The sequence below is a fragment of the Mobula birostris genome, chromosome 1, assembly GCF_030028105.1.
Source record: "Mobula birostris isolate sMobBir1 chromosome 1, sMobBir1.hap1, whole genome shotgun sequence".
NCBI lineage: Eukaryota > Metazoa > Chordata > Chondrichthyes > Myliobatiformes > Myliobatidae > Mobula > Mobula birostris.
Window position 1 is genome coordinate 250,216,715 of NC_092370.1, and position 25,276 is coordinate 250,241,990.

At 43.0% G+C, this 25,276-nt stretch overlaps 1 protein-coding gene across 3 annotated transcripts in view; it reads right to left on the reverse strand.

Annotated features, from left to right (window-relative positions):
• The window catches only part of ppp4r4 (protein phosphatase 4, regulatory subunit 4), a 267,838-nt gene that overhangs the window by 152,243 nt on the left and 90,319 nt on the right, over window positions 1-25,276 (reverse strand). For all 3 annotated transcript variants that reach the window (XM_072274558.1, XM_072274552.1, XM_072274564.1), the window contains exon 3: window positions 4,290-4,392. In XM_072274558.1, coding sequence (XP_072130659.1) covers window positions 4,290-4,392 — 103 coding nt within the window. The remainder of the gene's footprint in view (window positions 1-4,289; window positions 4,393-25,276) is intronic.

Below are 25,276 nucleotides of genomic sequence, written 5' to 3' on the forward strand. Positions count from 1 at the left end.
ATGGTGCCAGAGAATTGGCGTATTGCTCATGTGGTTCCATTGTTTAAAAAGAGTTCTAAGAGTAAACCTAGCAATTATCGGCCTGTGAGTTTGACGTCAGTGGTGGGTAAATTGATGGAAAGTATCCTTAGAGATGGTATACATAATCATCTGGATAGACAGGGCCTGATTAGGAACAGTCAACATGGATTTGTGCGTGGAAGGTCATGTTTGACAAATGTTATTGAATTTTTTGAAGAGCTTACTAGGAAAGTTGACAAGGGTAAAGCGATGGATGTTGTCTATATGGACTTCAGTAAGGCCTTTGACAAGGTTCCACATGGAAGGTTAGTTAGGGAGGTTCAATCGTTTGGTATTAATATTGAAGTAGTAAAATGGATTCAGCAGTGGCTGGATGGGAGACGCCAGAGAGTAGTGGTGGATAACTGTTTGTCAGATTGGAGGCCAGTGACTAGTGGTGTACCTCAGGGATCTGTACTGGGTCCAATGTTGTTTGTCATATACATTAATGATCTGGATGATGGGGTGGTAAATTGGATTAGTAAGTATGCAGATGATATTAAGATAGGTGGAGTTGTGGATAATGAAGTACGTTTTCAAAGCTTGCAGAGAGATTTAGGCCAATTAGAAGAGTGGGCTGAAAGATGACAGATGGAGTTTAATGCTGATAAATGTGAGGTGCTACATTTTGGTAGGACTAATCAAAATAGGACATACATGGTAAATAGTAGGGCACTGAAGAATGCAGTAGAAGAGAGGGATCTAGGAATAATGGTGCATAGTTCCCTGAAGGTGGAACCTCATGTGGATAGGGTGGTGAAGAAAACTTTTGGTTGCTGGCCTTTATAAATCAGAGCATTGAGTATAGGAGTTGGGATGTAATGTTGAAATTGTACAAGGCATTGGTAAGGCCAAATTTGGAGTATTATGTACAGTTCTGGTCACCAAACTACAGGAAAGATGTCAGCAAAATAGAGAGAGTACAGAGAAGATTTACTAGAATGTTACCTGGGTTTCATCACCTAAGCTACAGAGAAAGGTTGAACAAGTTGGGTCTTTATTCTTTGGATTGTAGAAGGTTGGGGGGGACTTGATAGATTATAGAAGGTTGGGGGGGACTTAAAATTATGAGGGGTATAGGTAGAGTTGACATGGATAGGCTTTTTCCATTGGGAGTGGGGGAGATTCAAACAAGAGGACATGAGTTGAGAGTTAAAGGGCAAAAGTTTAGGGGTGACATGAGGGGGAACTTCTTTACTCAGAGAGTGGTAGCTGTGTGGAATGAGCTTCCAGCAGAAGTGGTTGAGGCAGGTTTGATGTTGTCATTTAAAGTTAAATTGGATAGCTATATGGACAAGAAAGGAATGGAGGGTTATGGGCTGAGTGCAGGTCGGTGGGACTAGGTGAGAGTAAGCATTCGGCACGGAGTAGAAGGGCCAAGATGGCCTGTTTCCATGCTGTAATTGTTATATGGTTATATGTTATATGGTTATAAGTGATGGCAGGTGCGACACAGATATCAAATACAGAATAGCAATGGCAAACGAAGCTTTCCAAAAAATGAAGACCATATTAACAGACAGAAAGATGAGCACGTACACTAAAAACAGAATACTGCAGTGCTACATTTATTCTATCCTGACTTATGGAAGTGAATGCTGGACCATTTCCCCAGCAATGGAAAAGAGACTAGAAGCAACTGAATTATGGTTCTACACGAGAATATTAAAAATATCATGGACCACACACACATCAAATGAAGAAGTTCTCAGAAGAGCCCAAGCAGTTAGATCACTCATACCAACAACAAGAGAAAGACAACTCAGATTCCTAGGACACATCATACGGAAAGATGAACTAGAAAAACTCATACTCTCTGGAAAGATTGAGGGGAGCAAACCTAGAGGAAGACCTCGGCTTATGTACATCAATAGCCTAGTCAGGTGGCTACACATTGAGGAAATGGAAGTCATCCAAAAAACCAGGGATAGATCTATATGGAAAACCATGGTCACCAACATCCGCATCAGATTTGGTAGCTAGACAGACAAACTAATTGTCTTCTCCCTTTCCTACATTTGATGAAGAGTTCCTGGACATGCAAAATTAACCATCACTCTCTCCACAGTTTTGCTCTATCTGCTGAGCCTTTCCAGCATTTTCATAGATGGTCCTTGACCTGCTGAGTTGTTCCAGCATTTTGTGTGTGTTGCTTTGATTTCCAACATCTGCAGATTTTCTCTTTTTTTCCAGAATTTTCTGTTCTTATTTTAGATTTACAGTACTTGCAGGTTTTTATTTGATTTTTGGAAATTACCATATGATTCATGCAATTTCAAAATGTCAAGTTATTATTATTCATTTCCTCAAATATTCGGTTAGAAATAAAGGAATTTGCTTGTCTGTACTTTGCACTTAAAGCTATCTACTTATGAAACTGATACGACTAGAAAGAAACCATCCCGAAACTTTTAGATATTAACAGTAATATGCCTGAAACTGGATATTTATTCAAAAAGAAAATGTTGAGAAGAGATAGAGAAAGAGTAACGGAATGGGATTAATTAATTAATTAATTACCACTTTCAAAGTGAAAGCACGTTTAGTAAACTGAATTAATGAATTATTTAAATCACTTAGCAATATGCCTGATAAATACTTGATGCAGTATGTAATCCAAGCAATTGCTCATGCATAAATGTAACTAGTGTCAATCAAATTCAGAATAATATGCTTAATGGATGATTTTTTAAACAAATATAGTGGATTATATAAACAAAAGATCAGTTTTAACAACACGATCAGTCACATTTTGAGGCCATATCCATTTAGAACAGAGATTGAGGAGGAATGTCTTTAGGCAAAGGGTGGTGCATCTTTAGAATTCATTGCCACAGATAGCTATGGAAACCAAGTCCTTGGGTCTATTTAAAGTGGAGGTTGATTAGCCAGGACAATAAAGCCACTGGGGAGAAGATAGGAGGATGGAGTTAAGAGGGATAATAAATCAGCCATGATGGAATTGCAGAACAGACTCAATGGGCTGAATGGCCTAATTCTGCTCCTATGTCTTATGATCTTATAACAATTTGAACAGTCACATTTATAGAAAATATATGCTCTTGATTTCACAAAGGAGAAGACTCTGAAGGCAGCTTGACTGACAAACTTTCTGATCCATTACAGTAAACATACTTTAAAATAGTATGCATTCCAAATATACTGTTGATTTCTGAAATTCTCATAAATATGGGGCAATTAATCATTGCCACAGGATAATAACAAGTACTGGCTATGATTTTATGTATAGCTCTCACATCTGCAGTGAACACATTGAGTAACAAATGGTTATATTACAGCACCTCACAAATAGCATCCACACTAATATCGCAAGCATCGATTGTGACTGCAAGGTACAAGAGAACACTACATTCTCTGAGTAAAGTGAGGTAAGATTTTTCATATTGAAAACACAGCAGGAATAAAGGGGTAACACACATCAAAGTTGCTGGTGAACGCAGCAGGCCAGGCAGCATCTCTAGGAAGAGGTACAGTCGATGTTTCGGGCCGAGACCCCTCATCAGGACTAACCGAAGGAAGAGCTAGTAAGAGATTTGAAAGTGGGAGGAGGAGGGGGAGATCCAAAATGACGGGAGAAGACAGGAGGGGGAGAGATGGAGCCAAGAGCTGGACAGGTGATACCCTCTCCCTCCTGTCTTCTCCCATCATTTTGGATCTCCCCCTCCCCCTTCCACTTTCTAATCTCTTACTAACTCTTCCTTCAGTTAGTCCTGACGAAGGGTCTCAGCCTGAAACGTCAACTGTACCTCTTCCTATAGATGCTGCCTGGCCTGCTGCGTTCACCAGCAACTTTGATGTGTGTTGCTTGAATTTCCAGCATCTGCAGAATTCCTCTTGTTTGCAGGAATAAAGGGGTGATGACTGAGAGAGGTTTGTCTGGACACTAAAAACAAAACAATTCAGAGAATAAAGCAGATGAACTTTTCAAAGGCAAATGTATCGAAAAGCAATTTGTGTTTTTCCATTCTGTCATTAAGTACTCTATGTCAGCCCACAGAATTCTTTGACCTCCTGGAAATTGTAATATTTACAATGTTAATACTACAGTATGTAGCATAATCTTTTCTGATACAGGATAGTGGTGGGACCAGACATTTGAATATTGCTACCATGGCCTTGCAAGGTAATTGAAATTAGTATGATGCCATTTACTGATATAATATTTTCAATTGTCCAAAACTTGTCACTCTGTTACTAGTGCAACTTACTCTAATTTTTGGCACCACTCTTCGAATAGTCTCAGAAGTATTCTGTCGCATCAGCTTTGGTAGATTAACAACCACACTGGTTCGCTGAACTTCTTGACCGGAACTGCAAAAAAAAAATTAAACTTACTCCTTCAAACAGAATGAGACAGACAGCAGAACATAAAAAATGAGAGGAAATATTCTTCAGCATCACTTTTCTATACACAAAGTTCAAAGTAAATTAATTATCAAAGTACATATCTGACACCATATAAAACCCTGAAATTCATTTTCCTGTGGGCATACTCAGTAAATCCAGGAAACAATAGAATCAATGAAAGACTGCACCCAACGGGACAGATAAACAACCAATATGCAAATGACAACAAACTGCACGTACAAAAGAGAATAATAAAAATAACAATAATAATAATAAATAAATAAACAATAAATATTGAGAATATGAGATGAAGATTCCTTAAAAGTGAGTCTAAAGGTTGTGGGAACAGTAATTCTAATATGCAAAAATCTATTAATCACAGTCTTGAATTTACCCCAGTCCTTGTGACTAGATCATTCCAAAGATGCCCTATGCTCTGGGTTATGAAATTTCTTCTCAGTTCACTCTTGAAAGAGCACCTCTTCATTTTAACCACTTGTTCTAGACACAGTAATTGCAGGGGGTGGGGGAAAGATCTACCCTGCCATACCCTCTCGTTCACAGACCGTCTGCTTAATTTTTTCCAATCTGAATAATTCCCCCATCGTAGGAATCACTCTGGTTAACCTTTATTGCATTTTATCTCAATCACCTAGCTACCATGATCTTTTCCATCCTAAGTAAAAACGAGAAGTATTAATTTAAAACCTTACACATCTACTGTAGCCTCACACATAAATGACAGCTAATCTTTAAGGGGCAAACAACAGGAATTCTGCAGATGCTGGAAATTCAAGCAACACACATCAAAGTTGCTGGTGAACACAGCAGGCCAGGCAGCATCTCTAGGAAGAGGTGCAGTCGACGTTTCAGGCCGAGACGCTTCGCCAGCTTCGTCAGGCCGAGATGCATTCACCAGCAACTTTGATGTAATCTTTAAGGGGACCTATTTTCTCACTAGTTACTCTTTTGCTCTTATATATACCAATAGACTTACTTAACATTCTCCGTAAAACTAATCTGTCAAGGATATCTCCTGGCCCCTTACTTCCCTTAATACTTCTTACTTGCACTCCCTAATGGTATACTCCCTTCCTCAAGGGATTTACTTCTTCCCGGTAGGATCCACTTGACATATGGCTCCTTCCCTTTCCTGATCAGAGCCTTAATACCTCTCATCAGTAAGGGTTCCCTAATTCTGCCAACCTTGCCTTTAACTTTAACACAAACATGTTAACCCTGTACTTGCCCTATCTCACTTTTAAAAGCCTCTAACTTGCTTTTTTACCTCCTGATAGTGTCTCCCAATCAACCTTTGCAAGTTCCTGTCTAATACCATCAAAATCAGCCTTCCCTCAATTTAGAACTTCAATGTGTGGCAATGTAGAATACTGTAAGTCCATTGGCTCGTTAGCGGGCCGATGGCGGGGGAGCTGCCTGGCCTCAGTTGTAGAGTGGAACAGGCCCTCATGCTGCAAGGTTATCTGTGGCAGCCCCACCCCCCCCCAGGGGAGGAGACATCAGAGGCGGTGCAGTGCGGCTGGGTTAAAGGTTGGCCCCTCCATTCAGTACTGCCCTCCATTGTTTGTTCAGAGGAAAACAAGTCGGATTATGATCATCTACAGCTACACAATGCGCGATGAAGAACTACTATACATGCTTGATCTTGCAGAAACTTGGCTCCAGGACAATCATTCCATGCACTATTAATCTACAGGCCATGACCTCAGGGACTCAGGCTATATTAATTATTATTTTTATGGCTGTATGTTTTACAGCCACCTTGTACTGTGTGTGACTGATAGAACTGTGTTTTGCACCTTGGCCCCTCAGGAACAATGTCTTGTTTGGCTGTATTCATGTGTATGGCTGAATGACAATTAAACTTAAAACTTGATCTGGTGGAATATTTTTTCATTACTATTTTAAAAGTATGAATTATGGTCACTAGTCCAAAAGTGCTCTCTCACTGACGCTTCAATCACTTGCACAGCTTCATTTCCCAAAAGAATGTGATTTAGCATTAAAATCAAATTATAATTTCATGCAAAATGATATTGATTGCTAACAGATGAATCCTTAGTTTTTGAAATGCCATGAGAAATACAGCAACAGACTTCTATGTAGTTACCACATAACCAATTGTTATGACTTACTCATCAATCAGGAGACATAATGGAAAAGTTTTCTGTTTTTGCTTTTACTAATTTCCCTCGACATACACAGGCATTAACTGGGCACAGCAGGAATGAGACCAAAGTGCCCACACAAGAAATAGAAACAGGAGTAATGTTCACACACACATCTCCTTAGGGGATTTGTTGACACAATCTGATTGGTAATGCTTCTCTGTTAAAATCTGTCATAAGAATGCAAGTTATTATTTGTCTGTCAATCAAAGAGAGTCAGGAGCTTATGATAATAATCTGCTTTATTTACACTGTACATGTCAAGAATAGAAGGGGTTATTTTCAATCAGGACTTTCTGTGTCTCAAATTACTTTATGCATAACAGCATGCTTGCCATCCCTGAGAACATGGAACTTCTGCACGTAGCATATGAACCTATGTAAGTGTCATCTCATATTGTAAAATGTAAAGTGTTTTAATTGCTATTAACTTGGTTGATGTACTAAAGTAATTCTATAATCACAGAAACTCTGCACAATAAAAACATTAATCAATGGTAATGCAATTATTCATGTATAAGGTGATGTGCAGCATTTAGATTGAGACAAATGGAATAAGGTCAAGAGGGTATTCTGACTAGAATGCTGTGTGTTCATTTTGTACTATGTTCAAACAATAAACTTCAATGCTTCTGTTGGCTTAGCAGCAAAATAACTTCATAGCGATATTCTAATTTGGCAAGTAGTAGGAGCATTCAAACTATTGTAGCACAGACCAGGCCCTGGTGTAGGAGGGCGCCTGTTGCAGCCACCCAGGGCAGGTGATAGGTGATGCCAGATGCAGTATGGCGAGGCAGGCATCCAAGCTGGGATGGGGCTGGCTTCTCCCATCAGTGATGCTCTCCATTGTTCGCTCAGTGGAAGACAAGCTGGTTCGTATTCGGCTCTGGCTGCACTAGTGCATGATGATCGGACTGCCTTGGGCTTGTTCTTGCTGTCAAACATCCCACACTCTATCAATTTACAGAACATGACGTTCAGGGACTTGGGCCATGTTATTATTTTTTTGTGACTATATGTTTACTTCTAATGTAATTATATGTGCTATATATGTTTCATGCTGTGTAAAACTTTTGCACCTTGGCCCCCGGAGTAACACTGTTTTGTTTGGCTGTATCTATGGACATCCATGTATGGTTAAATGACAATTAAACGAACTCAAGCTTGAATAACAGATTAAAGAAGTAATTATAAATATTAAAAACAATCGTTAATGTAGCTGTAGTGACTAGGGCTCATGGATTTAGACTGAAATAACTGTACAATTTGAATCCAAGGACAGAATAGATAGATAGATATACTTTATTAATCCCGAGGGAAATTTGGTTTCGTTACAGCCGCACCAACCAAGAATAGAGCGTAAATATAGCAATACAAAAACCCCAACAATCAAACAACAAAATGCAAACTATGCCAGATGGAAAATAAGTCCAGGACCAGTCTATTGGCTCAGGGTGTCTGACCCTCCACGGGAGAAGGAGAAAAGCAAAGCAAAGGACACATCTCTTTTTGTCAGGAATGCTGTTTACACATTTGTTCAAACCGGCATTTGGTCCCAGGTGTCTCATAGCAATACCATTAACAGCTAGACAGTTTGGCTAGAGGGTGGTGAATCTATGGAATTGAATTGACTTTACTACTTACATCCTTCCTATACATGAGGAGTAAAAAATCTTTACGTTATGTCTCCGTCTAAATGTGTAATGTGCAATTTATGGTAATTTATAATAATTAGTATGTACAACAGGACAGTCAATATAACATAGAAATACAGTTGTGTCAGCATGAATTAATCAGTCTGATGGCCTGGTGGAAGAAGCTGTCCTGGAGCCTGTTGGTCCTGGCTTTTATGCTGTGATACCGTTTCCAGGATGGTAGCAGCTAGAACAGTCTGTGGTTGGGTGACTCGGGTCCCCAGTGATCCTTCGGGCCCCTTTTACACACCTGTCTTTGTAAAAGTCCTGAATAGTGGGAAGTTCACATCTACAGATGCGCTGGGTTGTCTGCACCACTCCCTGCAGAGTCCTGCGACTGAGAGAGGTACAGTTCCCAGACCAGGCAGTGATGCAGCCAGTCAGGATGCTCTCAATTGTGTCCCTGTAGAAAGTTCTTAGGATTTGAGCACCCACACCAAACTTCTTCAACCACCTGACGTGAAACAGGCGCTGTTGTACCTTGTATGAAATGACTTTTGAAAGTCTAAATTATCTGCTTCCTTCTTCTTAAGTGCAAAGCAGAAAGAAGCTGCAGCTGTAAAACAATCAAATTGTGAAAATCGACTGCAAGGTAGCAGAAAGGATAAACATGATAAAGTCAATCTTCTCCTACTTCTCCAGTAGTGCCAATGCCAACCACCTACAAGTAGAAAACAGCAGAAGAGTTTCCATTCATTCCTAATTTCACTTCAAAGTTACAGATTGAGAATACACCGGACAGAAATGTCAAATTCTAAGGTGAGATGCCCAAAACCATGAAGTTCAAAGTTCAAAACAAAATTTATAATCAGTGTACACACATGTCACTACATACAACACTGAGATTCATTTTCTGTGGGCATACTTAGCAAATTTATAGAGCAGTAACTTTCCACCACACATCTATAGAAGTTTGCCAAGGGTTTCAATTACATGCCTAATCTCCGCAGACTCATGAGGAAACAGAGGCACTGTCGTGCTTTCTTCACAATAAAAGTTATATGACAGGTCCAGGACAGATCCTCTGAGATAGTGACACCCAGGAATTTAAAGTTACTTACTCTATCCACCTCTGATTCTCTGGTGATTACTGGCTTATGGACCTCTAATTTACTTCTCCTGAAGTCTATAATCATTTCCTTAGGCTTGTTGACATTGAGTGAGAGGTTGTTGTTATTACACCACTCAGCCAAGTTCTCAAAGTTCCTTCTGTATGCTGATTCATCACACCATAACAGTGATATCATCAGCAAACTTGTATATGGTGTTGGAGTTGTACTTAGCCACACAGCCATAGGTGTAAAGCGAGTAGAGCAGGGTGCTAAGTACACATCCCTGTGGTGCTCCTGTGCTGATGGAGATTATGGAGGAGATGTTTTTGCCAATCTGGAGTGAGGAAATCCAGGATCCGATTGCACAAAGGTGTATTGAGACCCAGGGCTTGGAGTTCACTGATTAGTTTTGAGGGGATGATAGTGTTAAGTGTTTAAGTGTAATCGATAAAGAGCATACTGATATCTGCATCTTAGCTGTCCAGATGTTCCAGGGTTGAGTAAAGAGCCAACAAGATGGCATCTACTGTAGATCTGTTACTTCAGTAGGCAAATTGGAGTGGATCCAAGTCACTGTTCAGACAGAAGCTGATATGCTTCAATCCCAACTTCTCAAAACACTTCATCACTGTGGATGTAAGTACCACTGGGCGATTGAGAATGATAAAGAGAGCTTCATCAGTTCACGGGAAGTAACATTCCATTAAAAGCACAGTTCATATCCAAAACAAACTGATAAAATGGAAAATGTGTCAAGTGAGCAGAGGTACAAATTATCTTTTTATTTGCTAGCAAATTCAAGTTGAAGTTCATTGTCATTCAGCAGTACACAATTCACTTGTGGACCCTATCAACAGATCACTTGCAATACCAGAGGAAACAACACACTGGACCATTGCTACATCACCATCAAGAATGCCTACGGTACCATTCCACGCCCTCACTTCGGGAAGTCTGATAACCTGGCAGCACTTCTACTCCCTGAGTATAGGCAGAGACTGAAGACTGCAACACTAGTAGTGAGGACCAAGAAGATATGGACAAGGGAAGCACAGGAGCGCCAACAGGACTGCTTTGAATCAGTGGACTGGACTGTATTCAGAAATTCATCTTCAAACCTGCGTAAATATGCTGCAGTCATTACTGACTTCATTAAATAGTCATAGTCATACCTTATTGATCCCGGGGGAAATTGGTTTTCATTACAGTTGCACCATAGATAATAAATAGTAATAAAACCATAAATAGTTAAACAGTAATATGTAAATTATGCCAGTAAATTATGAACTAAGTCCAGGACCAGCCTATTGGCTCAGGGTTTCTGACCCTCCAAGGGAGGAGTTGTAAAGTTTGATGGTCACAGGCAGGAATGACTTCCTATGACGCTCTGTGTTGCATCTCGGTGGAATGAGTCTCTGGCTGAATGTACTCCTGTGCTCAACCAGTACATTATGTAGTGGATGGGAGACATTGTTCAAGATGGCATGCAACTTGGACAGCATCCTCTTTTCAGACACCACCGTGAGAGAGTCCAGTTCCATCCCCACAACATCACTGGTCTTACGAATGAGTTTGTTGATTCTGTTGGTGTCTGCTACCCTCAGCCTGCTGCCCCAGCACACAACAGCAAACATGATAGCACTGGCCACTACAGACTTGTAGAACATCCTCAGCATCGTCTGGCAGATGTTAAAGGACCTCAGTCTCCTCAGGAAACAGAGACGGCTCTGACCCTTCTTGTAGACAGCCCAGTGTTCTCTGACCAGTCCAGTTTATTGTCAATTCGTATCCCCAGGTATTTGTAATCCTCACCATGTCTACACTAACCCCCTGGATGAAAACAGGGGTCACTGGTACCTAAGCTCTCCTCAGGTCTACCACCAGCTCCTTGGTCTTTTTCACATTAAGCTGCAGATAATTCTGCTCACACCATGTGACAAAGTTTCCTACCGTAGCCCTGTACTCAGCCTCATCTCCCTTGCTGATGCATCCAACTATGGCAGAGTCATCCGAAAACTTCTGAAGACTCTGTGCAGTAGTTGAAGTCTGAGGTGTAAATGGTGAAGAAAAAGGGAGACAAGACAGTCCCCTGTGGAGCCCCAGTGCTGCTGATCAATCTGTCGGACACACAGTGTTGCAAGCACACGTACTGTGGTTTGCCAGTCAGGTAATCAAGAATCCATGACACCAGGGAAGCGTCCACCTGCATCGCTGTCAGCTTCTCTCCCAGCACAGCAGGGCGGATGGTGTTGAACGCACTGGAGAAGTCAAAAAGCATGACTCTCACAGTGCTCGCTGGCTTGTCCAGGTGGGCGTAGATACGGTTCAGCAGGTAAACGATGGCATCCTCAACTCCTAGTTGGGGCTGGTAGGCGAACTGGAGGAGATCTAAGTGTGGCCTGACCATAGGCTGGAGCAGCTCCAGAACAAGTCTCTCCAGGGTCTTCATGATGTGGGAGGTCAATGCCACCAGTCTGTAGTCATTGAGGCCGCTGGGACGCTGCGTCTTCGGCACAGGGACGAGGCAGGACGTCTTCCACAGTACAGGAACTCTCCGAGCCTCAGGCTCAGGTTGAATACATGGCAAAGTACTCCATATAGCTGAGGGGCACAGGCTTTGAGCACCTTGGTACTGACACCAGCCGGCCCCACAGCCTTGCTTGGGTTGAGACGTTTCAGCTGTCTTCTCACTTGTTCAGCTGTGAAGCCCACCGTGGTGGTTTCGTGTGGGGAAGGGGTATAGTCATAAGAGCAGGGTGGGGGACTGTGAGGAGGGGTAGGAGGGGAGAGTGGAATATGTGTTGGTTGGGGGCCGACAACAGATGGCTCATGTGGGGGATGAGCAGGGGCCACAATGTCAAATCTGTTAAAGAACAGGTTAAGTTCATTGGCCTTGTCCACACTGCCTTCAGCTCCTCTGTTGCTAGTTTGCCGGAACCCAGTGATGGTCCTCATCCCCCTCCAGACCTCTCTCATGTTGTTCTGCTGGAGTTTCCACTCAAGCTTCCTCCTATACCTGTCTTTAGCCTCCCTGATCCTGTCTTTCAGGTCCCTCTGTATTGCCCTCAGCGCCTTCTTATTTCCATCTCTAAACGCCCTCTGTTTAGTGTTCAGGATGTCCTTAATGTCCTTTGTCACCCATGGCTTGTTATTTGAATAACAAAGGACAGTTCTTGTCGGAACATTGCAGTCCACACAGAAGTTGATGTAATTAGTGATGCACTCTGTGAGCCCATCAATATCCTCTCCATGTGGCTCACAGAGTGCCTGCCAGTCTGTCACCTCAAAACAACCCTGGAGCACCTCATAAGCCTCCTCCAACCATTTTCTCACTGTCCTCGAGGTTGCAGGTTTACCCTTCACCAGAGGCACGTAGCAGGGTTTTAAATGCACCAGGTTGTGATCTGACCTTCCCAATGGGGGGAGGGGAGAGGAGCTGTATGCATCCTTAACGTCAGCGTACATCAAATCCAGAGCCCTCTCCCCTCTGGTTGTATAGCTCACATACTGCGTGAAGTTGGGCAGTGTTCTAGCCATGGTAACCTGGTTGAAGTCACCTGAGATGGTAATGAGGGCACTTGGGTGCTGGGTTTGTAATCTGGCTATGATGGTGTAAATGATGTTACACATTGACATCGGGTTGGCAGAGGGAGGAATGTACACAACAACCACAATTGCATGCGAGATTTCCTTTGGCAAATAATATGGCCGGAGTCTAACAGCAAAAAGTTCAATATCCGGGCTACAAACACGTTCCTTGATCATAATATGCCCAGGATTGCACCATCTGTTGTTTACCAGAACCGCAAGCCCCCCTCCTTTGCGCTTACCGCTCTCAGTGCAATTCCGGTCAGCTCGAACGGTCTGGAAGCCCTCTATGGAAACGCTTTGATCGGGTATGTCCTCGTGCAGCCACATCTCAGTAAAGCACATGACATTGCTCCCCCAAAATGTTCTCTGACTCCTGACAAGCACCATCAGTTCGTCCATTTTATTCCCCAGCGACCTCACATTTCTCATGATGAGAGAGGGGAGACACGGCTTATAACTTCTCTTCTCCATAAGCCTCTGTTGTCTCGACCTGGTCCTCTTCCCATGCCTTTTTGATCCCCCTCTGCATCCTCTGTGTGTTTTCCTCCAGATTTCAGCCGGGATGTCCGCCGCTCTGTTCGCTGAACCGGCAGGCATGAGCGCAATCAGCTGGTCCCTGGAGTAAACAGTGCGGCCATCCTGCTGCCACGCTAACGAGACGTGTCCGAATGTAACTATTTCCAGCGTTAAAAAAACAAGTAAAATTCTCTCCACCAGCATGTTAGAGAGGGTGCAGCTTTGACGTGTTAGCGTGAGAAAAAAATACGACAAATAACTAAGTTAAAAAGTTTAAAAGTAAGAAAGTATGGAGCAACGGTAACAGGCTGCATGCACAACCGGCGCTTGTAAAACCTGTGTAGATGAGTGTGTGCCGACAAAGACTTACTGTACATTCCCAAACCAAAAGCTGTGGATGAACCAGGAGGTATGTTGTCTGCTGAAGGCTAGATCTGTGGCATTCAAGTCTGGCAATCCAGGCCTGTACCAGAAAACCAGGTATGATTTGCAGAGGGCTATTTCAAGGACAAAGAGACAATTCTGAACGAGTTAGAGGCGACATTAGATGCACGGCAACTCTGGAAGGGTTTGCAAGGCATTACTTCCTACAAAGCCAAACCCAATAGCATGAATGGCAGCGATGCTTCACTACCAGATGAACTCAAAGCCTTCCATGCCCTCTTTGAAAATCCCTCATTGCTTCAAGCACTCCATTATCATTCCAGTTCCTAAGAAACCCACTATCAAGGGACTAAATAACTACAGGCCTGTTGCCTTGACATCTGTGGTCATGAAGTCCTTTGAGAGACTAGTGTTGGCTCACCTGAAGGACATCACAGGCCCCCTGCTGGACCCCCTGTAGTTTGCTTATCGGGCAAATAGGTCAGTGGATGATGCAGTCAACCTGGGACTGCATTACATACTACAACACCTCGACAACCCAGGAACTTCTGCGAGGGTCCTGTTTGTTGACTTCAGCTCAGCGTTCAACACCATCGTCCCAGAAATCCTCCACTCCAAACTCACCCAGCTCACTGTCTCCCCCACCATCTGTCAGTGGATCACAAGCTTCCTGACTGACAGGGTGCAGCAAGTGATGCTGGGGAGCATCATTTCTAGCACCCGGACAATCAGTACCAGTGCCCCCCAGGGATGTGTGCTCTCCCCACTGCTCTTCTCCCTTTACACTAATGACTGCACCTCACAGGATCCATCTGTTAAACTCCTGAAGTTTGCAGACGACACAACTGTTATTGGCCTTATCCGAGACGGTGATGAGTCTGCATACAGATGGGTGGTGGAACGGCTGGCCCTCTGGTGTGGTCAGAACAATCTGGAGCTAAATACGCTCAAGACTGTGGAGATGACAGTGGACTTCAGGAGCAGCCCCCCAGTACTCCCCCCACTCACTATACTCAACAGTATTATGTCTGCTGTGGAGACCTTCTGGTTTCTGGGTGTCACAATCTCCCAGGACCTGAAGTGGACACCCAACGCAGACACTCTTATCAAAAAGGCTCAGCAGAGGTTGTATTTCCTACGTCAACTCAGGAAATACAACCTGCCTCAGGAGCTGCTGATTCAATTCTATTCAGGAATAATTCAGTCTGTTCTCTGTTCGTCCATCACTGTCTGGTTTGGATCAGCTACCAAACAAGACAAGAAAAGACTCTCAGGTGGCGATGAGAGGGTGTACAGGAGTGAGATATGCCCACTACTGGAGTGGTGCCACAGCAACAACCTGGAACTCAACGTCAGTAAGACGAAAGAGCTGATTGTGGACAAAGGAACACATACCAATCCTCATAGAGGGATCAGAAGTGGAGAGAGTGAGCGGTTTCAAGTTCCTGGGTGTCAAGATCTCTGAGGATCTAACCTGGTCCCAACATATCGATGTAGTTATAAAGAAGGCAAGACAGCACTACACTTCATTAGGAGTTTGAAGAGATTTGGCATGTCAACAAATACGCTCAAAAACTTCTATAGATGTGCGATGGAGAGCATTCTGACAGGCTGCGTCACTGTCTGGTATGGGGGGGGCGGGGCTACTGCACAGGACCAAAAGAAGCTGCAGAGGGTTGTAAATCTAGTCAGCTCCATCTTGGGTACTAGCCTACAAAGTACCCAGGACAGCTTCAGGGAGCGGTGTCTCAGAAAGCAGTGTCCATTATTAAGGACCTCCAGCACCCAGGGCATGCCCTTTTCCCATTGTTACCATCAGGTAGGAGGTACAGAAGCCTGAAGGCACACACTCAGTGATTCAGGAACAGCTTCTTCCTTTCTGCCACCCAATTCCTAAGTGGACATTGAACCCTTGGACACTACCTCACTTTTTTTAATATACAGTATTTCTGCTTTTGCACATTTTTTAATCTATTCAATATATGTATACTGTAATTGATGGCGATGCGATGACAGCGCGCACGGCCTCTCCGGTGATGAATATCTGTTATCTGTCAAGTAGGGGACCGTGCACAATTCTGATTTGATAGAGACGGACGTGAGTGCATAGCGGAACATCTGGAAAACTTCTGAAATGTCTGCTTTGCTACCTCTGCTACTGTGTGGTAACCGGAATCTCTGGAGCTGAAAGCCTCGAAATCATCGGCTTTGCGTGTTTCAGCAGCCGGGGAGAGGTCGAAGGCGCTTGGCAGAGGATGGCGCTCGGGAGGCTGTGTCAGAGAGGCTGCTCGGAAGCTCGGAGTTTTCGGACGGATGGATTCAGGGTTGGCTGTGGTCAGCTGCTTCCAAGGTATTGGCAAGTTGACGGTGCCTGGAGGTTTATGGCAGGGAGTTTCTCCCTTTTGCCGCCTGCTATCGGGGACTCGGGAGTCGATCAACTCAGGGACTTTGAGGCTTATCTTTTTACTGCGCCTATGGACTGTTCTTCATCAAATTATGGTATTGCTTTGCACTGCTGTAACTATATGTTATAATTATGTGGTTCTGTCAGTGTTAGTCTTAGGTCTGTCTTGTTTTCTGTGATATCACTCTGGAGAAACATTGAATCATTTCTTAATGCATGTATGCATTTCTAAGTGACAATAAAAGAGGACTAAGTGTTAATTATTTATTAGTATAATTTTTATTTCATTTATTATTTTTTTTCTATATTATGTATTGCATTGAACTGCTGCTGCTAAGTTAACAAATTTCACATTACATGCCGGTGATAATAAAACCTGATTCTGATTCTGATTCTGATCATAAGCCAAATGAAACAACATTCCTCCAGACAAAGGTGCACATCACAGTACATACTGCTTAACTCCAATACAACACAAAAGCAAAATTACCACAAATAAACCAGCAAATCATAAGATGCATAAATTGTCAGGCTTATTCAAAAGGTTTTATGTATACCAGGCAAATATATTTATATTGCTGTATAATTGGAATCATTGCTCAGTTAAGCTAAAGACCATTTGAAAACATCAGATTCAGTAGTTTCTGATAGGATAGTAAGATCTGCTGAGAGAACCACCAGGGTCTCCCTCCTCCCTATTTGGGACATTTAGTAGGAGCGTTGGATATGAAGGGTCCGAAGCATTGTTGAGGATCCTTACCATTTATCCCTCAATCTCTTTGATCAACAACCATCAGGAAAGAGGTACATGAGCATCAGAATTAGGGCTGCCAGACTGGGTAACAGCTTCTTCCCTCAGGCTGTAAGACTAATGAATACCCTACCACCACTAAGGTCTCAACACTAGGACTGCGAGCTATTTACTGTGCTGTTTACTGCTAACTGTTTACCTGTGCTGAGCACAATATGCATTTTGAATTATATTTTATTAACTTCTTTCAAGTATTTTTTGATTGATGTACTGTGTGTGATATACATTTAGTGTGTGCACCGAGATCTGGAGGAACATTGTTTCAATTGATTGTATACGTGTGCAGTCAGATGACAATAAACTTAAACTTGAACTTGAGATCCTGGTGTTGATATTACATACACTGTATTGAAAAAAATCAGTACAATCACTGCTTATAGATCTCACCAAGTAAGCGTTCCAGATATTAGTTATAAATCTCAGATGCAAGAAAGGAATCTAAAGCACAATTTCAAAAAACAGTAGGAGAGTTCACCTAGGTATCCAAGCTAATGTTTCACCCCACTAATACAATATGATAAATTGTCCTTTGGTGTTTGTTATCAATATGCTGTTTGTTAAGCCTCTACATTTGAGACATACTTTGTTAGCCCTGGCGTGGAGGGCTATGAACAACATGAAGGAAATCTGAAAGACGAACCTGACCAGAGGGCTTAAAAAGAGGATCTTCATAGCAGTCATTCTCACGTACGGATGTGAGACGTGGACACACACCAAGACTATGCGAAAGTCTCTAGATGGTTGCTATACACGAATGCTCCGGATGGCTCTTGACTTGCGTTGACAACAGCACATGATGAACGTCAAGCTCTATGATGACCTACCGATTCTCACCACTAAATCAAGGCGAGAAGACTGCAATTAGCGGGGCACTGTCTATGCCACCACCAGCTACCTGCCAGCCTAGTCATCATAAGGGAGCCCATGCATGGGAGGATGAACCCTCGGCACCCTCCCAAGACTATGGTCTACACGCTCCCAGAAGACAGCGGTGCGGCTGATGTAGATGAACTGAACACACTGATGAGGGAGAGGGAGAAGTGGAGAGTCCGTCATTGTGCCTGATGTCGGCCCCCTAGGCCTGAGTCGACGTAGTAGTAGTTATTAGCCATAATTGTTGAAAACCCAGAGGTCACAAAAGGTGGTTTTTCCCGTGCTATTTAGACTCAAATGCACAATGGCTATTTGCTGAAAACACTATAGTGCCAACTTACAATGGCCAAATATTTATCTCCAAATATCTACACATCCAATTCTAAATGCTGACATAAGCTTAAAATTTATGCATCAATGTTAATTTGTTTGCTACTTAAGGTTTGTTTATTTCAGAGTAAGTATTTTTTTAACAGAAGGGAATGGCCAGATGGCCTAATTCTGCTTATATGTCTTACGGTTTTTTTTCATCCAAACAGTGCATATCCAAAAAGAAAAACACAGATGAAATAATGATCACAGATAAATAAGTAATACATATCAAGAACATGAGGTGAAGTGTCCTTACCCATGGTGTGATAAGAACAATGGTGAATATACAGCATCCAATATAGCAAAGAGCAAACTGGCAAGTGACGTGCTTGCCTAACCAAGGAAATTGAGAGTCTGGTATACAAGTTATCATGCTCTTCCAGTAGCTTTGTTTCTATAGTATTTGCCAAGAAGTGAATACATTAAGGCATGAAATTTGGTACATATAAAATAAATCTTCAAGGAATGGTGCCTCAGAAAGGCAACATCCAGTATTAAGGACACCCATCACCCAGGGCATGCATTCTCCTCATTGTTACCATCAGAAAGGAGGTACAGAAGCCCGAAAGCATGCCCGAAGCGATTCAGGAACAGCTTCTTCCCCTCTGCCATATGATTTTTAACTGGATATTGAACACTGCCTCACTTTTTTGATTTTGCAATATTTTAATCTATTCAATATACATATATACTTAAAGTAATTGATTTACTTACTTTTTCTTCTTTCTATATTGTCATATATTGCATTATACTGCTACTGCTAAGTTAACAAATTTCATGTCACATGCTGGTGATAATAAACCTGATTCTGATTCTAATTCTGAAATGGCTCAGTTTATAGAACTCTCATGCAAGTTTGTGGATTCATGTCTCAATCCAAGACCGACACTGACACTTGACTTGATTTTTGAGAATGGACACGATTCCACAAGGCACTGGAAAGGACCGCAGGCAATGCTTAGGTTCTGAAACACCACAGACAGTTCTGAGACGTGATATCACATACTCTGAGTGTGATTCTGTTGGCGCCAGTTTGTTTTCAGTAATGATCATAGCCAGACCTTGAAGCATTACTCACAGTGATACAACTGTATTTCTATCCTCTCCACACACAGCCTATCTAGTCCTTCCAACATTTGGTAGGTTTCAATGAGATCCCCCTGCATTCTTCTAAATTCCAGTGAGTACAGGCCTAAAGTTTCCAAACGTTCCTCATATGTTCACCTGTTCATTCCCAGAATCATCCTCTCTGGATCATCCAATTTGGATTCTCTCCAATGACGGCACATCCTTTCTGAGATATGAGGCTCAAAACTGTTGACAATACTCCAAGTGTGGCCTGACTTGTGCCTCAGCATTATCTCCTTGCTTTAATACTCTATTCCCCTTGAAATAAATGCCAGCATTGCATTTGCCTTCTTTACCACAGACTCACCTGTAAGTTAATCTTCTGGGAGTCTTGCATGAGGATTCCTAAGCCCCTCTGCACCTGTGATGTTTGAATATTCTCCCAATTCTCCGCACAACTGTTCCTTTAGCCAAAATGCATTATCATACATTTCCCGACACTATATTCCATCTGCCACATTTTCAAAGGTTTCAAAGCTACATTTAATATCAGAGAAATGTATACAATATACATCCTGAAATGCTTTTTCTTCGCAACCATCCATCAAAACAGAGGAGTGTCTCCAAAAAATGAATGACAGTTAAACTTTAGAACCCCAAAGTCCCCCCAGCTTCCTTCCCTCCCGCATGTGAGTGGCAGCAAGCAACAATCCCCACCGACAATAAAAAAGCATCGGCACCTGCCACCGAGCACTCAAGCGTGAGCAAGGCAATAGCAAAGACACAGACTTGCAGTACTCCAAAGACTACTTTTTGCCGATTCTTCCAACTTGTCTGTGTCTTGCTGCAATCACGTTGCTTCCTCAGCACTATCTATACCTCCACCTATCGTAATATCATCTCCAAACTTTGCACAAAGCCATCAATTCCATTATCTACATCATTGACAAACAATGTGAAAAGTAGTGGTCTCAATACTGACCACTGAGGAACACAACTAGTCACTGGCAGCCAAACAGAAAAGGCCCATTTTATTCCCACTCGCTGCCTCCTGCCTGTCAGCCATTCCACTATCCATGCCAGTATCTTTCCGGTAACGTCATAGGATCTCATCTTGTTAAGTAGCCTCATGTGTGGCACCTTATCAAATGCTTTCTGAGAATCCAAGTAAATGACATCCACTGCCTCTCCTTTATTCATCCCACTTGTTACTTCCTTGAAGAACTCTAACAGCTTTGTCAGGCAAGATTTCCCTTGACAGAAAACATGCTGACTTTGATTTATTTCATCTTTAGTCTCCAAGTACTTTGAAACCACATCCTTAATAATAAACTCCAACACTTTCCCAACCAATTAGGTTAGGTTAACTGGCATATAATTCCCTTTCTTTTGCCTTCCTCCCTTCTTAAACAGTGGAGTGGCATTTGCAATCTTTCAGTCCTCCAGGACCATACCTAAATCAAATGATTCTTCAAAGATCATGACCAATTCATCCATTATCACTTCAACAACCTCTCTCAGGACTCTGGGATATAGTCCATCTGGCCCAGGTGATTTATCCACTTTAAGACCTTTGACTTTGCCTAGCACTTTTTCCTTTGTAATAGCAATGACACTCACTCCTGCTCCCTGACACTCACAGACCTCTGGCACACTGCTAGTGTCTTCCACAGTGAAGACAGATGCAGAGTACTCATTAAGTTCATCTGACATTTCTTTGTCCCATATACCTACCTCACCAGCATTATTTTCCTGTAGTCCAACATCGACTCTCATCTCCCTTCTTACTTTTTAAATAACTGAAAACGATTTTTGGTATCAAGCTTTATATTAGTCTGCCCTCATATTTCATCGTTCCACACGGTAGGCTTATTCAGAAAGTTAGAAGGCATGGGATCCAGGGAAGTTTGGCCTGGTGGATTCAGAATTGGCTTGCCTGCAGAAGGCAAAGGGTGGTGGTGGAGGGAGTACATTCAGATTGGAGGATTGTGACTAGTGGTGTCCCACAAGGATCTGTTCTGGGACCTCTACTTTTCGTGATTTTTATTAACGATCTGGGTGTTGGGGTAGAAGGGTGGGTTGGCAAGTTTGCAGACGACACAAAGGTTGGTGGTGTTGTAGATAGTGTAGAGGATTGTCGAAGACTGCAGAGAGACATTGATAGGATGCAGGAGTGGGCTGAGGAGCGGCAGATAGAGTTCAACCCGGAAGAGTGTGAGGTGGTACACTTTGGAAGGACAAACTCCAAGGCAGAGTACAAAGTAAATGGCAGGATACTTGGTAATGTGGAGGAGCAGAGGGATCTCGGGGTACATGTCCACAGATCCCTGAAAGTTGCCTCACAGGTGGATAGGGTAGTTAAGAAAGCTTATGGGGTGTTAGCTTTCATAAGTCGAGGGATAGAGTTTAAGAGTCGTGATGTAATGATGCAGCTCTATAAAACTCTGGTTAGGCCACACTTGGAGTACTGTGTCCAGTTCTGGTCACCTCACTATAGGAAGGATGTGGAAGCATTGGAAAGGGTACAGAGGAGATTTACTAGGATGCTGCCTGGTTTAGAAAGTATGCATTATGATCAGAGATTAAGGGAGCTAGGGCTTTACTCTTTGGGGAGAAGGAGGATGAGAGGAAACATGATAGAGGTGTACAAGATAATAAGAGGAATAGATAGAGTGGATAGCTAGCGCCTCTTCCCCTGGGCACCACTGCTCAATACAAGAGGACATGGCTTTAAGGTAAGGGGTGGGAAATTCAAGGGGGATATTAGAGGAAGGTTTTTTACTCAGAGAGTGGTTGGTGCGTGGAATGCACTGCCTGAGCCAGTGGTGGAGGCAGATACACTAGTGAAGTTTAAGAGACTACTAGACAGGAATATGGAGGAATTTAAGATGGGGGCTTATATGGGAGGCAGGGTTTGAGGGTCGGCACAACATTGTGGGCCGAAGGGCCTGTACTGTGCTGTACTATTCTATGTTCTATGTTTTCCTTTCTTTTGGCTTTTTTAGTTGCCTTGTGTTGGATTTTAAAAGCTTCCCAATCATCTAACTTCCCACTCACTTTTGCTACCTTATAGGTCCTTTCCTTGGCTTTCATGCTGTCCTAAACTTCCTTTATCTGCCATGGTTGTCACGGTTACCTACCCCTGCCATATGAGAACTTCTTGCTCTGTGGAACCTATCTATCTTGCACCTTGTGAACTATTCCCAGAAACTTCAGCCATCTCTGCTCTGCTTTCATCACCACCAGTATCCTCTTCCAGTCCGCCTCAGCAAGCTCCTCTCTCAAGCCTCTGTAAATCCCTTATTCCATTGTGATACTGATACATGTGAGGTATGTTTTTCCCTTTCAACTTGCAGTATGAATTCAATTATATTATGATCACTACCTCCTAAGGATTCCTTTACGTTAAGCTCCCTAATAAGATCTGGGTTATTACACAACACCCATTCGAGCTGCACCACTCACCAGTCCCCCAATTTAACCTAGCCCAATCACAGGACAATTTATTTATAGGCATCTGATAGACTCGTGAGACCATGGATTTGCGCCTTGGAAGGTTTCCAGGGCGCAGGCCTGGGCAAGGTTGTATGGAAGACCAGCAGTTGCCCATGCTGCAAGTCTCCCCTCTCCACGCCACTGATGTTGTCCAAGGGAAGGGCATTAGGACCCATACAGCTTGGCACCAGTGTCGTCGCAGAGCAATGTGTGGTTAAGTGCCTTGCTCAAGGACATAACGTGCTGCCTCAGCCAAGGCTCGAACTAGCAACCTTCAGATCACCAGACCGATACCTTAACCACTTGGCCACGCGCCAACACTAGGACAATTTATAATGACTAATTTTCATACTAACTGGTACATCTTTGGTCTGTGAGAGAAAACTGGTGCACCCAGAGGAAACCCACAGATTCCACGGGGAGAACATACAAACTCCTTACAGGCAGCAGTGGGAGTTGAATCCGGGTCGTCTGTACTGTAAAGTGTTGTGCTAACCACTGCACTACCATGCCACAGCAATTCCTGCCTGATGGGAGGGGTTCAAAGAGATTGTTGGACAGATGGGAGGGAACATTGGCAAAGCTAAGGGTTCTGCATGTGCAGCACTCCTGATAAATATCTTTGATGGATAGAAGAGAGACCTGGATGATTCCCTGAACAATCCTTGCAATCCTTTGTGAGGATGTAGTCAGATGCCTTACAATTCATAGGGAACTGCAGTCAGATACCCTGCCATGAAATGTAATGCACATAAAAAATACTGAGATTAACTGCTCCATCATCTTTTTGTCTGGTGTGGCAGAAGCACTTAGTATAGAAACTGGCTATCCCATCTGCAATGCCATATTGGTTTTGGACCTCTTCCCACCCTGCCACCTCTATACCCATCAACAGCTTCGATTTACTCACTCACCCATTGAAACATTTATGCTATTGCCCTATCCTCTCTCTTGTCATGATTTTTTTCTTTTTAACCAGAATGGGCAAAGAAGTTTCCTCTAAATTATAATTAGATTTATTAGGGAATATTTTAAATTGACAGCTCTTGTTTCTGGTTTCATCCATTTCACTATTTTCTACATTTCTTCAGAAAAAATAAAATAAATCAAGAGTAGATGCTATAAACCTTTTGAGACTATTCCACAATTCATTATGAACAGGCAGACAACATCTCAAGCTGAGTACTCAGGGAGTGTGCACACCAGCTCACTGACAACTTCAATGCTTCACTCATCCAGGCTGCTGTCCCCACATGCTTCAAATCAACCACCATCATCCCTGTACCAAATAACTCTACACCTTCACAACTATATGATTACTGCCCAGTGGCACTGATGCCAATCATCATGAAGCACTTTGAACAGCTGATAATGGCACATATTAAAAATCCATTCCTGTCATGCTGGACACTCACCAGTATGTTTACTGACAGAACCATTCTACGACAGATGCCATTGCATTTGTCATGCACCTGGCCCTGACACACCTAGAAAACAAGGACACCTATGTCAGAGTTCTGCTTCTGGATTTCAGTTCAACATTCAAAACTATTGTGTCACAGAACAGACCTTAGTAAACAGACTCCTATTCCTCAGTCTAAATACACCATTATGCAACTGGATGGTGGACTTCTTAACAACAAACCTCAGATGGTCAGGGTACACAACCGCTCCTCCCACTCCATCATCCCAACACAGGTGTCCCCCAGCGCTGTGTGCTGAGCCTACTGCTGTACACTCTGCTGACACATGACTGCATGGCCTAACACCTGAGCAATCTCATCGTCGTTGCCGATGACACAACAGTAGTGGGGCCCTGGAGAGAGTTCGGAGGAGGTTTGCAAGGATGATTCCAAGAATGGAAGGATTATCATACAAGGAACATTTGATGGCTCTGGGTCTGTGCTCACTGGAATTCAGAAGGATGAGGGGTGATCTCATTAAAACCTTTTGAATGTTGAAAGGCCTAGACAGAGTAGATGTGGAAAGGATGTTTCCCATGGTGGGAGAATCTAGGACAAGAGGGCACAGCCTCAGAATAGAGGGGCACCCTTTCAAAACAGAGATGTGGAAAAAATTTTTTAGCCAAAGGGTGATGAATTTGGTGAATTCGTTGAATTTGTTGCCACATGCAGCTGTGGAGGCCAGGTCGTTGGGTACATTTAAGGCAGAGATTGATAGGTTCTTGATTGGACATGGCATCAAAGGTTATGGGGAGAAGGCCGGGAACTGGGGTAAAGGAGGAGATAGAAAAAAAGATCAGCCATGATTGAATGATGGAGCCGACTCGATGGGCCAGTTGGCCTAATTCTGCTCCTATGTCTTATAGTCTTATCATCTTATCACCAAACAACGATGAGATGGCCTACTGAGAGGGGATGGAAGAGTTTGAGGCTGGG